Genomic DNA, 17,473 nt, shown 5'->3' with positions numbered 1-17,473 from the left:
ACCCTATTCCTTGAGGTGTACACTTGCCAGACTTTAGGCCCTAGTGATCCCATGTATATCAAGTTTGAGATTACCAATAATACTGCTGGAGATGGCCAAGAAAAAACATGATTTAACAGTTTCTCAGTAATGGTGTTTATGAGTTTTTAGAATATGATCTGGACTTTCCCAAAAAGGCTTATACTTGACAAAATCTTGCTTCATCTAACAAACTAACTAGTCCCATACAAATCTCACACCCTGTTCATGTTTGATATCTACTGATTCATACAGGAGATGAATTAGCCCTTGTAATTTAACCATTTAGAAGTTTTATGTCTATGTAGTTTACATGACACTTTGTGCAATACCTTTTCAAACTAAGATGACAGTAAAGCATATACTAATTAAATAGTAGCTAGAACATAACTTGAATAGTACCAAATGTATCTGTATTAATTTTGTGGTATATATCCTGATTCTCACCAGGATGCTTGCCAAACTCTTTTGAAACGCCTGCAGCCTATCATTGAGAAGAACCCAACAGGGACCTGGAATGATTGGGTAAGACCTGTGAATCCTACTGAATGTGTTTGAGTGCTGGCAGAAACTGTGATAAATGCACTGTAGTCCATAAATCTGCTCAGCCTAATAATCCTAAAGTTAAAAGTTGTAGAAACAGGCTATCTCACAGAGAGGTGAAACTCAAGGTTCTTGGCCAGGCACAAATTATAATGTGGAAGATAATAGTTAGATCTATTGCTAGTACAGTATTTAAATATTGCCAGTGCAATATCCAAGTAACAAATCTGTAATCTGTTACAATGGATTATAGTAAATTCAGGTTATGGTCCCTCCTGTTGAGTCATGAGCATCAGTGAGATCCCCTGGCTTTCTAAACTTTTCAGAGGAGTCTAGGTACAGCTAAGTCTGCTTAGTCCCAGATTTGGACCACAGCCTATATCTAAAGGGTTCCAGTATGTTGTGGTGTAACCTCAGCCAGCCACCAAGCACCACACAACTGCTCACTCATTCCCCCACCACTGGAATCAGGGATTCACAAGAGTGAAGCTAGGAAACTGGTGAGTTGAATTAAAAACAGTTTAATGGGTAAAACAAAAGCCATACACACAACCAGAGCAAAGCAAGTCATTCTTGCACTCTTTCCCATGGACAGGCAGGTGCTCAGCTGTCTCTGGGAGAGCTGGGTGTCATCACACATCATGGTTACTTGGGAAGACAAACACCAGCACTTCAAATGTCTGCCTGTTCCTCCTTCTTCCCCTCACTTTATATACTGAGCATGGTGCAGTTATCCCAGCTTCCCATGCACCTCCAGCCTCCTCACTAGTGGGGCAATCCAAAAAGCAGAAAAGGCCTTGGCTCTGTGTAAGCCCTGTTTAGGAATAATATTAAAACACTAATCCAAAACACCTAATCTCCTCTAGTAGATATATAATTAATTTGGATCATTCAGAAACACCAGAAGTATTATCAGAAATGGCTGACCAAAGAAGGAACATTAATATATGCAGAGAAGTAACTTTGTATCTTGGAAAGTCAGTACAACCCGACCAAAAGCATCACAAAAATTTCTTGAATTGTAAACAGAGTAAATCTAACATGAGAATCAATCAAAGGGAATAGAGTTGGGTCCTCATACTGTCACTTTTATTACTGGCAGAACTTTACAAAGAGCATTTCTCTTGAAAACTGTAAATTTTGTGCAAATAGGTCATGCAGATCTTTTATGTCAGTGTGGTGGATTGACCTTGGCTGGACTCCAGGTGCCCAACAAACTGCTCTAAGTGCTCCACTCCCCTTCTCAGTGAGACAGGGGAAGAAAATAAGATGGAAAAAAGCCAACAAGTCAGTGGGTTAAGATAAAGTTTATCAAAGAAAAAGCAAAAAGGTTGCACATGCACATAGTCACATGTCCCACTATAATCAGTAATTTATCAACCAGATCTGGTTAGCTGACACAGAGACCCATCTATTTTGAACTTGATCAGGAAAACTGAGCAGGACCCTTTCTGACTATGGTATTACCAGTAGTAAAGATTCTGCAAGAACATTGCTGTTGACAGGTCTATTCCTTCTTGTATTGCCAAAAGAATTCAGATTGTTCATGCAAGAGGAGTTTAGTTCTGTAGCAGCTGTGCAGCTAAATATGCTTAACTCAGTTTGACTTCCTTTCTTTACAATTTTTACAGTTTGGGTTTTAAGTAAATATATGTGGCTAAGTATATATATGTAAATAAAGTAAATATGCCTATGCTGTGTTCCTTCCTGGCTCCTTCCTTGGTTTACCATAAGCACTGCTATATTTTACAGATTAGAGAAGCTTTTAAACAGAGTGTGAGCCTTTCAGCTACCGGCTATTTTAGGTAATATATTTTTGTTCCTTAAAAATGCATAAATTAGACCAGGATTGATTTCTGAAGATAATTAATGCTGTAAAGAGAATATTCTGTCTAAACAGTCTTTCTAATAGCTCATTTTATGTTTCATATGATTCGTTTATATATGGAGGGTTGGAAGCATAAAGTTTAGGTGTTATTTAGTCCTCTGTGGACTTTCTAGAAAGTATTAAAAGAATATTTTATGCCATCTTTGCTCCATGGTTTGACATTTAGCAAACCAGAGAGCATCAAGAAACTGACTGCTGCCTGTAAGTCATGTGCAAAGTGGGATATAGTTTATTTTCTGCAGCTGGATTACTATAAGGTATAAATATCATTGTTCCCACTGCTCACAGAGCAGTCTCTTGGTCCTTTTTCTTTGAATTCTTTCACAGTGTTTTATAAAGAGCCAGAAATGAAAAAATGTTGTGCTATAACTCAGGTGGGATTCAAAGCAAAGCTTTTCTCTTGACCTGCTGTGCCATTTCTCTTCTTCTGCTGGTGGTTCTTCCTTATCAATAGCAACTTTTCAGGTCTCTGGGCAGTCTGGAGTAAGTTGAAAGGGCACTTGGGACAACCATGCTTTTTATAAAACACTGAGAAATGTCCAAATGAAATGTCCCTTCCTGCTGTTAAGCCTGTTCAAGTATGTTTTCTGCTTATGCAGCCCTTTAGGAATGCTGATATCACCCAAGTAATGCACCACAGTCATACTTTGCTATAGATATTTAATAACATCTGCAGATCCCTAAGCCTCAGATCCTGTATTGATCTAGTTCTTTTCCAGTTATATTCTCTACTTCCAAGAATCTCAAAGGTATCTGACGTAAATGGATTACGAGAAGTTGAGGTATATGGGATTTTGTATATCCCTTTTTTGGTGCATGGTTCTGTACTATACAATTGCTTTATGATAATCTTAAATATGCCCAACAGAGACAGTCATACACAGCCAGAAAATACACCTTAGTCACAAAGCTCTCATGTTTGGAAGATACCATATTTCACTGTTCTCTCATGTTCTTGGATTTACCCCATCATTCCTGACTACTATGGTGTCCCCAGTGAATCCCACTCCCTTCTGAGTAATTACATATTTATTTCAATATTCCTCTTTAACCCTCTCACTCAATTCTGTCAGCTTTTTCTGTAATTTTTACTTTTTCATTTATCTCTTGTAAATTATTCTTTCATAGGTCCTGACAAATTTTCCTCCCTTTTTCTAAATTCCTTTATGTATGTGGTTACCCCAGTAACCACTATCTTAAATGTTTATTCTGTATTTGGTTACTATGCTTTTACTAGTGTATTTCTAGGGTTATGCTGGTTATAGACTCTCCTGAGCTGAAATACCTTGTCTGCTACATTTTATACAAATATCAGAGGCATCAAATCTAAACTAATGGTGCTCTGTTGGCTTTTATGAAAGTTTGAAGTTCTGAGCTGTTACTTAAGATTTCACTTAAAATTTTGTACTTAAGATTTCACAAGCAGTTTCAAACTTCTGCGCTTATCTGCTTTGTTATAATGTAAAATGTAGTCAGTTTTCTTCTTGTGGACTTTGTTTCTTCCATCAGAGGTTACAATGAATACATGGACTGGGAGAAAGGGGAAGGACAGCCATTCACATATTTTCTCTTTGGAGCTGCTTGTTCAGAGGTTGAAATTAACTGTCTAACAGGAGATCACAAGGTAATAACTGAATGTCAGAGAAGTTTTGAAAGTAATGTGAATAAGGTTTGCTCCAGCAATCATTCAGATTGGGGGTTAATAAATCACCTGTCTTCACATGATAGTAAATATGTCAATGATGTAATTATGAATTACAGGTGGAGCAGAATGGAAGCTGAGCAGTATTAACCAGCTTCTGACATACATGTCAATTCATATGTGTTTACCTTTTGGGTTATGGCTGACATCTAACATGTTCTTTGCTTGTTCTGTCCCTGTTTGCCAGCAAGCACCTTATAGCAATATTCAGTTTCCAGGCTTTTGACCATCTGGACAGCTAAAGGCTATAGTCTGATGACATATGCCCTCTTTCTGTACATTTGTGTGGAGGTTTCCTTGAGCAGTGGGAAAAATCTGGCAGGGCTGTCTCTGGCTAAGCTTCTGTAAAAGTTGAGACAAGCCCATTTTGCCTGTGGCGAGATATTGGAAATTATTCTGAAATTATGTACATGGAGGGCCCATATCTCAGTCTTGTTTCACTGAATTACAACTCTGACCCACATTATTTTCTAATGCTTTCAGTCCATCTTTCTGGGTGATACAACTTTGAATTTTATTAACAGAACCTCAGAACAGACATTGTTATGGACATTGGATGCAGCATAAATCCAGCTGTGGATATAGGACAGGTATGTGCCAAGAATTTTCTGATGCCTTATTTCTAGTACACTATTGTCCTCATGTGAATTGATGATTAACTCATTAATTCAGAAAACATTCATTTCTTACTAGATTATAGATCACATTAGAATGTCTTTTGCCTACAGACTTGCTCCAATTGAATCAGTGTTAGAACTCTGTAGATTTCAAAGAAGCCTAAATTTTACCCATGGTTAGTAGTACTTCCAGTATGTGTGTGTATTCTGTCTACTGGACTGAAATCCTGTTTGTGATCTACAGTCTCCAAGTTGTTTGATCTGCCTCCCCCACTTGATAGCTGGGAAATATCTTTATTCATTGTAGGCTGGTCCACAGATCTCATCACTTCATTATACAAGAATTTGTCTTCTTGGGTATGAGAGAGGGATATGAAAGCTTTTCCATTACAGTTGCCCTAGAATGTTGAAGAATCTCATTAGGCAAACATGCAGATGTTCATTAGGCCTCACATATATCACAGTAACAGCTAGTGATACAAATGAGTTCTTGGTGAAGTTTTCTCAGTTAACCAAACATGAGTACATGAATGCTACACTTTTCTTATTTAAAGATTGAAGGTGCTTTTGTTCAAGGCATTGGACTGTACACAATGGAGGAGTTAAAGTATTCTTCAGAAGGAGCCCTCTATACTCGAGGTCCAGATCAGTATAAGATCCCTGCTGTTTGTGATATTCCAGAACAGTTCAGTGTTTCCTTGCTGTCACCTTCTCAAAATCCTTATGCCATCTATGCATCCAAGGTAAGCAAATCATCACAGGGCCTAGTTCTTAGATCCCAGGCCAAACTGAGAAATTACTTTGATATAAAACAAATATAAGTGTTCAGTTCCTCTCCTTTAGCATTTCAAACAAGTGTCCAGTAAATAGTTTTGTTTATGACATCAGGGAAGCTAATAAGAAAAAGCCAGATTGTTGTGTCACTTTAACAGTTGGCAAGTAGTGATTTTAGAGTTTTGTTTACAGACCATACACAAAAGCTGCAAGATTAATTTAAAACCATACTTCTAAATGTGGTGATAAACTGAAAAGTTAGAATAAAAATATTAATTGAAGAAATTAATATTAATTATGGAGAAATCATAATGTCAGAGTGTGCAGCTTGCTTATGTGTACACTGCAATAATAAATAGGACTGTATGTGTTTATTTATGAGAGACTGGCTTTTTAAAATCTTTTTCAGGGGATAGGTGAGGCAGGATTTTTCTTGGGATGCTCTGTGTTCTTCGCTCTGAGGGATGCAGTAACAGGTGTGAGGAATGAAAGAGGACTGAAAAAAACCTTTGCACTGAACAGCCCCCTGACTGCTGAGCAAATACGGGCAAACTGCGCTGATGCCTTTACTGAGATGGTAAGAGAAGGTGGGGGAAGGCTCTGTTTAACAGTGCCTGGGTAGCAGTGTTTACTGAATTTGGCACCCCTAAATACTGAAGTGCCTAACGATGTCTCCAGTCAGTCATGCTTTAAATACAGCTCCTTGTAATTGAAATGTCTGGTAACAGATCTCATTTACACAAGTTATTTCAACAAATGCTATTCAGACATTGTATTGGAATTTCCCTGGGTTTTGTATATTTTTTTTCTTTGAAATTTGTATAATTTTTACAGCTCTCTCTTTCCCTGAAACCTCTTCCTTTCTTCTGCATGTCAAATCCCATAGAGGATTAAATAGAGCATCTTACTAACATGCAATGGATCAGCCTCTAAGCATCTTCAGACTCCTTCCAGGTGCTTTGCCCCACTGACTGCATGCTGGCACTGTCACTTCATTCTAGTTCTCCTTGCTATGCCCAGTACTCTTTGGGAGAAAAATAATTAACTCAGAGCTACACAAAGAGACAGAAGAAAAACAAACAAGGTAATACACTTTGTATAATGCTGATCCTTTATGCTCTGTTTTCTGCAACTGTTCACTGTAATCATGTTCCCACTGCTATTACAGTTCTTTTTCTGGTTAAGCTTTTACTTAGTGAGGCAAGGTCCTTGCCAGCATATAAATCCATGCTGTGTCCTGAGGCTCTGCTATGGAAACTCTTGAGCTCTCATTCACAGATTACTCCCATGGTATTTCTGTGATTGTGGGGAGGCACCATTGGCCCCTGAATCAGTAAGTTTGTGGGTTTACTCTCATTGCAGGAGGTGAGGTCCACCAGAGCAAGGGACCATGCTTCTCCATCCCTCTTTAGTCCTAATCCCAGTTATCACTGATTTGGAGGCACCTGATAAGGACAATGTTGGGAGGTTGTCAGTCAGATAAAGTCACTGTTGTCATTTCTTGCTTATCTCTTAGATGGAAAACAATGAAGCTTCTTCCTCCTTGGGCCACATCTGTGTGAATGACAAACCATAGTGCACAAGACTGGAATGGAAAACTGATTTAATGCCCCAAGACATACTAATCAACACACAGATAAATGTATTTTCTCTTTTTCTTAATAGAATCAGCTACCAAAAATATGCACTTTATATCTTACATTCTTATCTTCATTCTTTCTCCAGTGTACTTATTAGAATATTTTGCTTAAATGACTGCAATTTAATTGTCAGAAATAAATCCTCTGTATGTTAACCATATGTTTTCAACAAGAAATATCTGCTGATCAGCACAGCTCAAATGCTGCAGAAGAAGAAAGTTAGAATGAAGTGTAAAGGTATGCTAGATAACTTACTACCACATATTACACTAAACAACTTCATATAATAAGTGATTTTGTAATAGCTTCAGCTAATTTTCTAATTTAGATTTGAGTCTTGCAGTGAACCGTGAGTGCAGAGAACCTTGTCAAAGAATCAGAACCTTGTCTGTTGGATTCAGAGCCTTTTTGACCAGAAGTGATGCTCTGACTTTTAGTAAAGCTGGTTTAGAATCTTTTGGCACAGGTATCTTTGTGTTAAAACCATGCAAGAAACAAGAGTTATGATTCTCTTTTGCTATATGCCAGGCAAGTTTCCATGGCTGGTCTAGATATATAGAATTTTATCACAAAAGTTGACAGTTGCAATTTCCATCAGAAGCCTTCTTTATCTCATGCAGCAAGCCAAAAGCCTCTGAACAAAATGGGAAAATTGACAGCGTTCAGTGTATTTTGAATGGGAGAATGGATGGCATGTCAGCCTGCAGGCTCTTATTATTTCACTGCCTCTGTGTTCCACAATTTAGCTTGTCTTCCCTTCATTTGTTAAGCTGACACTGTATCTGTGGCAGAAATCAGGCCAGTCACTTTAACAGCTTTTGCATTGACTATTAAGATATGAAATCTGTATTGTTTCAGTTTTTCTCTCTGTAACCATGATGAGTTGGTGAAATGCAGTTGCTAAACAGAGGTGTCTAGACCATTTTATATGTCATAAGACAGTAGAGACATGGCACAGGAGAGCACAGGACCGGAAGATATACAGCAGCTTGAGACCAGGCAGGCACTAGTAATTGTAATCATTGGAAGTGATTCTGAAAGTGATTTAGGCAGCTGAAGCCTTTTTGGGTTTACTTAATTTTCTTCACTTTCTTTTTATTAATTTGGCTTTTATATATTGTTAGAAGTCAATAAATTAAATGTGAATGCTGCTGCTACAATTAGTTTTTCTGATTTGAAACATCCTAGTTTCACTGTTTGGTGTTACAGAGATGCCTCTGCCCCACCTAAGATGCAAATGAGGACATGTGCTAAAGTCAATAGTCCCAGAGCCACTCTTGTGGAAGTACTACCTTTCTACAGTCCAGGTCCTGGGTATCCATGGGGCATGGTATCCATGCCATTCCAATCATTTGAGATAGCATGTGTATAAGCACTTGTTTCCTTTCCCATATTTTGTCACAGGGGGAATTTTTTTTCTGGATGCTAACCAAACCTTAACCTCTGTTAGGTCTGGAATCAGCTCCTTCCTGCTGTGCCAACTGTACTTATCTCAGGTTCCATTGTCTTAAGGGGACAGTGTTTTGAGACAGGCACCAGTCCTTACATAAGGGTTTAAGTCCTTACAGGACTTAAGGCAAGGACAGCTTGAAACCCCACATGTTGATAACAGCCTGAAATATGTGTGAATTCTGGGACATGCTGAAACAGGGAACTCACAGATCTACTGACCTGGGGGGGGAGATCTCTTGTCTCTTGTCCTATGTATCTATGCACCAGCACAGGTGCTTGTTCATTCCAGGCAAGTCAAATCTTGTAAAAATTTTGCCCAAACCTTGCAGGCAGTGACATCTTCCCACTTGCAGTACTGAAGTGTTCACACTCCAAGAATTCATCACATTCTAGACCTGCACTTCTTTTTCTGCACTGCAAATCTTGTCTCCTTCTCAGTCATTATTAACAAAGATTCCTCCCTGCCACTTTATAAGTGGCTCTTTCATGTAGTTGCCTCGGTAAATTCTGAAAATGTAGCAAATATGGGTTATTGAGTTTTCTGGGTCTGAAGCATATTAAGCTGTCTGCTGGCTTTTAAGTGTTTGAAAATCTTCCTGGAAGTTAGAAATTTAAGCAATTGACCATCTTGACATATGATAATATAGCTACATGGAATATTATGAAAGAAGTATTCTTATCTACAGGGAGGTAGATAAGCAGAAATGCTAGGCTTCAAAGGCACTGACTTATTGGATGGCTATTGACACATGAATGTGCACTGTAGCTGCACAGTTACACCCAAAGTGGAGATGGTTCAGAAGAATTTTGTACTGATTTTCTTCATGAGAGCAATGTTCCTGTAGCAGTCTACCCTCAGCAAGTCCATTCCATGTGGTGAAAGCCTAAATACCTAACATAAATACTAGGTTCTGGTTTGGAGGGTTAGCCTGTAAATTAGATATTGGACTGCCAAAATCAAGGGTTTGGTCAGGTCTTTCTGTTCTTAGGCCTTTGAGCCTGCATTGCTGTAGATACAATGCATGAGAAATACTGCAGTGGTTACTACTGCTGCACTTGGGGCTTTTTCCTACAGGGACCTAGTGACTGACATCACTCCAGGGCTTGTGTTGTGGTAGCTCTCAAGGGTGTGTTAGGGGATGGCCACAAAACCAGCAGCTTATCTCTGCTGAGAATCCTCTTATTGCCTTCCAGTAGAAGTGGTAGAAGATCAGGGACTGGCTAATTTGTTCTGCAGGCCTTCACTCACTCTACATGAAATACAGACAGCTTTGCTGTAAAATGTAAAAAGAGTAAATTAAACAAAAGACAGGTACATACAATGAAGACTTAAAAGATATATCCATAATTCCCCTTAAAAAAAAAGGCCAGCTGTAGCAAGGCATTTAAAGATTATTTTTTTTCCTGGACATGCATACATAGAAATGGATGAAAATTAGAATCCCAAATCAGGATTTGGTATTTCCCTCTTTAAGAACACAGCATGTGTTGAATATGGTACCCACAGCAGAAAGGGCATAGAACTGGCATGGCATAGAGATAACCAGAAGGAAATTTTAAATCTGTGTATAGTAATAAAGTTGATTTTGTTAAAATTTGGCCATTCTGCAGGAAAAAAAAATATAGTTCAGGTCATGCCAAAACAAGAACTGTGGCTCCACACCTTTGCTTTTGGCACTGTAGAGAAGAGGGTAATGTTGAATGTCCTTGGTTTTAGCTTCAGGCATGCTGTGTATTCTAAATTCATCAGTTACTGGATAATATACAGACCTGGAAATAAAGAGAATAAACAGACTTGGAAGTTGTGGGTCAAACCCAGAACTTCCCCCTCACTATTTTCTCTTATGCTACAGGGCTAGAATCAGAGGAGTTCAATTTCTTTGCAGATTATTTCAAGTCACCAGAGAAGAGTTAGGGTGGGGAGTAGGAGGTGGTGCATCAGCATCTGAATGTGCATTAATTACTGAGAAATGGCAAATGTTGCGCTGGCTCATCCCCACCTGCTTATTTTCAGACTGAGCATCAAATTAAATCTGCAGGACAAAGCAAACTTGGTCAATATTTAGGAGCATACAGTATTTAATTCACTTGTCTTGATGCATAAAGCTGTATTTTGATGCAATAGCATGGCTTGCTTTCAACATTCAGATAAGCAAATATTTTTTGTGACTGGCAGAAAGGTAAGTCATGAACAGAAAAATAAGTTGATGAAGAGAACATAGCTATACAATCCAGTACTGCATTTTTCCACAGTAGACTTTGCACCCAGTGTGGCTGCAACACATTTGTTATGACCAGTTTCATGAAATACTGGAAGATCTTTAAGGCTTGATGTATTTCAAGCAAAGGTTTAAGAGTGATTAGTCTGATATCCTCCTGTTGTAATCTGTGAATAGATTTAACAGAATTAAAGATTAAAAATTCAATTTGGACATCCTGAATTGTTGAGTGCAACTCAACCTGTAAAGTGTCAAAACTCCTTGTCACCCTAGGAAAGAATCTCATCTGTTGACAGACTTGCAACTTAACCTGGCTGTGTGCATTCTTCCCCCCACCCCCTTTTAGTTTCTTTGCAGATCCTTTCCAGTCTTTGCAATCCTGAACAATTCCCACACATAGATCCAGTACAGGAATTTATATTTTCTCCTGAACTAATGGTAGACCTTACTGACATTTGTTATTTCAAGCATAACTGAGTTCCTACAGACCTTGAAAACTTGATGTTTTTGTGAAACTGAAATATCTGTCCTCCGCTAAATAGAAGATGCTAGTTTTAGTTACACATAATAAGACATTTCAATGTGAATAATCTACATGTCAGCATTATTACGAATACCTCACTTTTTCAAAAAAGAAATTATTTGCCTCTGCCTCTGCAAACTGTCCCATAAGAGGTCCTTTCATTTTGGACCAGTTGACTTTAAGCTTTTCTTTTTGTCAGGCTGACAAGTTAATCCTCTATTTACATCTTTGGAAGCACTGTCAGAGGAGGTATTTCCAAAATGCAATGTCGGTATTTTAATGACACTGACTGTGTGCTGTAAACAATCCCTTGCTTCCATTTGGCTTGCTGTTTTAGTGCATGCTTTATCTCCAGCTGCAGATGCAACATGCAGTTCTTTATAGGGATTATCATATCTGCAGTCAGATAATCAGACTAGTGTACAGAGCTGTTTTTACTTTTCCACTATTCTTTTAAAGACTAGATTGTGGCTTTTATTGGCATTTTTAGTTGTTTGAAATTTTTTGTTCATTTGTTCCTATAGCAACTCTATTTTTCTGCCCTGGAGTCTTAAACCTGAAAGCTTTTAATACATAATTAGTCACAGAAAATAGGCAATTTTAATATGTATCTTGATAGGTAGAATTCTGAATGTTCACTGTTGGAGGAATTGGTGGCTTCAGCTTTGAACCTCCAGTCCAAAAAAAAAATGTGTGCCATATGAAACGTGTTGGTGGAGCATTTGGGAGGAAGGTACCAAACCATCACTCTTTGTTGTAATTGCAGCTGTGGCAGCCAACAAGTAAGTTAATTTAACTAAATCCAAGGAGTGATTTAACTAAAATTAATTAAAGATGATACGACTAAATGAAAAAGGAATTTCAGTCCTGAACCCTCCTTGGAGGGTTATCCTGATGACATCATCTTTATATCTCTTTGGCAGTAAATCTTTGATAGAGCCTTGAAAATTCTCTGGCCTCTTGGCGATGGTATTCACTTACTGTTTGAAAGCCAGAACAAAGCCATGGAGGCAGTTTCCCTCTGGTGTGATTTGTATAAATCCCAACAATTCAGGCCTCTCTGAGGCATGGTGGCATGAATTTCACTCCAGATATTCAGTGAAAATGGTTTTTATCCTAATACATAGATATGCTGACATCAGCCCTTTGTGCCACAGCTCTCCTGTACTTTGACTGCCTTGTCTTTCCCTGTCCTGTCCATTCTTCAGGGAATTTACAGCTCCCTGTTGAGAAGCTAAAGAGAAAACTACTTAAGAGCTCATTTTCTCTACTTTGTTACTGTTGCCAAAAAAAACCAAAAACCAAAAAAAAAAAAAACACCAAAAAACAAACCCCCAAAAAAACCACAAGAACTTGCTCAATCAGCCTAACCTCAGACATGGTAGGTTAATAAGAAACTAAAACGTAGAATGGGCTGATTTATTGGCACCACTAGGAGTTTGGCCACGTACACATAATGTCATTTGCAATCTGCATCAAGAGGCTGTAACAAATGGGGATTTTTCTAATGCTCCTTTTAGGAGCAGGTGTCCACTCCATTTTGTCCTGAAAAGGAATATAGATGTGTTAATCACTGGTAGACAGCACCCTACCCTTGGAAAATAAAAAGTGAGTGACGTGAGAAGGTATTTTTCCCAGTTACTGGTTAATAGTTTCTTCTGAGGCAAATCAATATAATTTTATTGACTATCAAGACACAGCAGGAAACCAAAATTCTCCTCTTCTGAAATCCTTACCCAGCACCAACCTTCCCCAGTCCTTAGAGTACCCTGATGAATTGTATGAATCAAAACAAAAGCTATCATCCTAGATCCCATGCAATATCCAGAAAAAGCCGAACCACCCGTTTTTTTTTTTTCCTTTTGGAATACTGCCAACATCCTAACTGCCCTATCCCATCTGCAGATGATAAATATGTAACTCAGAATTGAATATGAGCCACTTCTCAGACATAAAACCAACTCTGCAAGGTAATTCAAGATCCATCTTGTAGCACACTCTTACTTTTGACTTCTAAATCCTCACATTAAAAATAAATAGGTAAACAGTGACAGCACTGAAATCAATTTGGTAAGTGGTGGTAGCAGGTGTAGGAATTGAGCACCCTAAAACCCTCCAGAACAGGGTTTATGGTTCAGTGTGGTTTGGATAAAGAAGACCTGAGGAGTTGGCTTTTCTGTGGATTCTTGCATGAGTGGTAGAGTTTGGCTGATGACTGCTTCTGAGAGAGATTTCTTATATTTTTAATTTTGCTGAAGATATTGCTCACAAAGATACTGTTCAACTCTGGTTATGATTAGAATATGTTAGAACTGGTTTGGGAAGAAAAAGGAGGAAAATTTCATTTTTGGTCAAGTTTTGTATTAACCGTAAGACAAGGAATGGGACTGTGATGTATGTCAGTAGCATATGTATTTTGTATTCTTCTTGATATCCATTACCGGACTATTAGCCTCTCTGGAAGTGCACTACAGTGCCAACTCTTGCTGGTTTTCACATGCCGTATCTTCTCTCACACAGATGGAACACGTAACCCACAACTAGTGGACTATGCCCTTTTATTCAAATTTCTTCCAGAGTCGCTGAAGTTATTTGGATAACCACTCGTGTGCTTTGCCTCTGCTTTCTTCAATATGAGGATGGCAAGAAAATGCACCCTCCTCCTTGAGTTCTCTGTGTCTTCCCAGAGTAATGCTTTCAATCTGCTCTTCCCATGTCCTGCACTTCCCTCACTCCAAGAGTTGGCAGGACAGAGCAGTAGCCTGCTGGAGAGTGCTTATTTCTGTAGAATGAGGCAGGAACCAACTTCCCTCCCCATATCAGTCCCAGCCAACAATGATTACACAAGTGCTTCTGCAGAAAGCAGGGCAAGATGGCAATGATGACATTGTTTCCTGACAATAGCCACCTCACAGGTTTTCCACTGCACTCATCCTTTGGCACTGTAAAAGGAGATACATCTGGAGTTGCTCAATACCTTGTCACTGGGCCCAAATTTCTGTTCATAAGTTAAATAGGAAAAAAAAAAAAGGAATAAAAAAAATAAAGTAGTAAAGCACAGGAGCAAATATGAAATAAAGAACAAGATTTTACCAGCCATTCTCTCATCAATGCATATCCAGTCTGAAAACAAACTAAAAAAACACTTTGGGAGACTGGAAAATAGGAAACATCTGATGAAACTAGGTCAAGGTCCATTAATTAAAGCTTCCCATTTAAAAAACCCCATGGGCCTGAGTTTGAACAAATCTGTTGTGTTCTAGGCTGAAAATTTCTCTTTGAAAAGGGACACAAATTACATCAGGCAGACCTGCAGGCCCCTCTCTTCCAAAAGCAGCCAGCTAAAGACCCCTACCTCAACCTGCCTGAGGCTGGGGCTGGGAATTTTGCATCCATCCACTTCTGCTTCCTTTTGTGCAGGATATCCAGCAGTGTTTGTCAGTGATAAAACTTATATTCATAGAAGTCATAACCAAAGTCAAGAACCTTAATGGGCTAAGTGTAATGAAAAAAAGCTTGTTAACAACTTAGAATTTAAATAAAGATGAATTTGTTACCCAGTTACCAGGAGATGATGTACTATCTCCAGGAATGCACTAAGAACTGTAGGCTTTCTTTGCAAACATCATGGCCCCCACAATTCAATGCAGTCTTATTAAACTGCATTGCATATTGGAACCTTGTATGTCTGTTCCTATAGTCTGAGCCTTTCAGGCTGAGACCTCACCTGTGCTTTGGAGATATGAGCTTAATTACCTGTTCAATTACAAGAATGCCACTGTTCACTACAGATAAGTCGGTTGATTTCCCAACCTTTTATAACTTGAGAAAATTGAGATATGTGTGTGCAATGACATTTGTGTAGCTGATAAGGAACATGCATTTGTAAAATACAGTAAGTTTTTTTTCCTTAGCAAAATGATTTTTTATATTTTATTTTGGTTTCCTAAAGACAAACCTGGAACCTGTAAGCCATGGATTTAGATTATAGATTAGTACTGATTTCCTAAGGATCAGACAACCAGATGATTCCTTCAGCCACTTACTGACTGCAAGCATTCCTGCCAGAAAGAATTAGAACTGTCATGCTCACACACACATATATATATATGACACCATCTTGGTAGAACAAGATATAAGCACCAGTTCTCTTATCCTGTTCATGCTACACTGGAACAGTTCTGGAGTTACCTCAAGAACATGAAACAATTTGCATGCAATTTTGAAAATACCTGCAACAAAGAGCCTATCACAAGTGGTACCATTTTGTCGCTTCTACATCCAGTTTGAGAGTAACAACTGTTATCTTTGATTTTTTTCTGTTCTTTCAGCATATGAAAATCCCAAGGATCAGAATGAGACAGAATTAATGATGGGAAATGTATCACTATTTCAGTAAAACAGAAATTCTAAAAGTACATACTGCCACATATTTCTAGGCAGTGATATATTACCACACCAGTTTGACTCTGCTTCCTGGCAGCCCACCTCAGTGGCTTTTATCCAGTGGCTAAGACTAAAATTCTTACCACATTAGATGCTCCTCAGATGTATATATTAACCTGCAAGAAGCCTGTGTTGGAGTTCCCCTCTAATTCAGTGGTATTAGATCCTTCTGCTTGCAGGCTAAACACACTCAGGATGGTTCTAGAATGCTCCACATCATCAGATCTCTTTGAACCACTGTCAACTCTTGCCTCTCCCAGATGTGAGATATAATCACTGCTATTCACTGCCTTGTCATCACTCACTTCTCCTCTGCCTTACCCACAGTTTTGCCCCTTCTTTCCAGCAAAATGGTGAAGGCAGGACAAAGGTGATGCATTCATCCCAGGTGAGGTGAGGCCACAAGGTGGGGGAGCAGTACTGGAGGGAGGAAGGGTTAAGCAGCAGGACAGGAACCCAGTACCAGCTGTTTTCCTAACAGAGGGGAGGTTGCCCATAGGAATCATCAGCAGCTGTGCAGAGCGGATGTGCAGCAGGTGACCAAGAGGGAAAGGTGGAGGGGCGGGCTGAGAGGGGAACCATGACAGCACAAGTTCACTGTAGGTGTGGCAGCTCACAATTTAACTCAGCTGTGCCAAACAACTGGCACTCTGACAGACATTGTTTTGGATATGAGGTTTTAAAGTGATCTAGTGGCAGCTGTATGAATCTTGATGGAACATTTCCCCATGAGGAGAGGAGTATGAGAAACAAGTGTGAAGGTAGTTGAGAGTGAGAAAAGGAAATGGCTGAGCTGAGCCAGTATAGATATGTATACAAATCAATATTAAGCTTTGATAGTTGATAGTTCAAAGCCATAAAACTAACAGTGAGAATATACTTAACATCATTCTGTACCCAAACACTAGCCTAAGAAACAGCTCTGGAGATGCTCAACAGTTAATGCATTAGTTCAGATCCTGTGCTCATTTACATAAACACAAATTTATTTTCATTTACTTCATTGATAACAGTGCAGGCTTAAATTAACATTGTATAGAAGAGAGTGTGACCTGCACACACCCTCAAATAAGTCACATTTAATCTAAATCTGTAGCGATAAAAAAAAATCTTATCCCTTTACATTGGTAAAATTTTCCTGTTCCTTTCTCTTGGTAAAGTGTGAGAAACTACAGCTAATGGGAAAAGCTCAACTGGTAATGAGCTTTGCAGTTTTGTCATATTAAAGACTTTAGGGAGCTGACCTATTATATCTTTGTGTTTCCTTTCCTTAAAATGTGATTTTAATAATTTCTGATTTTTCTTCTTAGCTTTTTAATTAATTGTTTTGGCTTTTTAATTGATTTAGACAAATGCTCTCATTTTAGAATGAGCACCAATGTAGTCAGCGTCTTGAGTTTAGAATTAATGGACAAATATTTGCTAATATTAATCCTTCCTCTGAATGTGGTATTTTTTAATTAGTATTTTGAATTAGTATTATTAGTATTATTATAATGAGTATTATAATTGTTAGTATTTTTATATTTTGAATTAGTATTTTGGATATTTGGAATTAGTATTTTGGGGATTTCATCGGGTGTTTACTGCAATCTGCAAAAATGTTTCTTGACTAAAACTTGTAAGGCAATGTACTGCTATTTCATGGCAC

At 38.5% G+C, this 17,473-nt stretch overlaps 1 protein-coding gene and 1 long non-coding RNA gene across 4 annotated transcripts in view; one reads left to right on the top strand and one right to left on the bottom strand.

Moving 5' to 3' along the window:
* Positions 1 to 7,342, top strand: part of AOX1 (aldehyde oxidase 1) — a 37,644-nt gene extending 30,302 nt beyond the window's left edge. For all 3 annotated transcript variants that reach the window (XM_077785130.1, XM_021555356.2, XM_021555357.2), the window contains 7 exons: positions 469 to 543; positions 2,314 to 2,366; positions 3,959 to 4,073; positions 4,676 to 4,741; positions 5,323 to 5,511; positions 5,952 to 6,119; positions 7,059 to 7,342. In XM_077785130.1, the coding sequence (XP_077641256.1) occupies positions 469 to 543; positions 2,314 to 2,366; positions 3,959 to 4,073; positions 4,676 to 4,741; positions 5,323 to 5,511; positions 5,952 to 6,119; positions 7,059 to 7,118 (726 nt within the window). In that variant the 3' untranslated portion in view covers positions 7,119 to 7,342. The remainder of the gene's footprint in view (positions 1 to 468; positions 544 to 2,313; positions 2,367 to 3,958; positions 4,074 to 4,675; positions 4,742 to 5,322; positions 5,512 to 5,951; positions 6,120 to 7,058) is intronic.
* The window catches only part of LOC116183854 (uncharacterized), a 75,647-nt gene that overhangs the window by 42,032 nt on the left and 16,142 nt on the right, over positions 1 to 17,473 (bottom strand). The gene's annotated exons all lie outside the window — the stretch shown is intronic.

This window comes from Lonchura striata, chromosome 8, assembly GCF_046129695.1.
Source record: "Lonchura striata isolate bLonStr1 chromosome 8, bLonStr1.mat, whole genome shotgun sequence".
In the NCBI taxonomy this organism is placed as follows: domain Eukaryota; kingdom Metazoa; phylum Chordata; class Aves; order Passeriformes; family Estrildidae; genus Lonchura; species Lonchura striata.
This window is presented reverse-complemented; position numbering and strand designations above follow the sequence as displayed.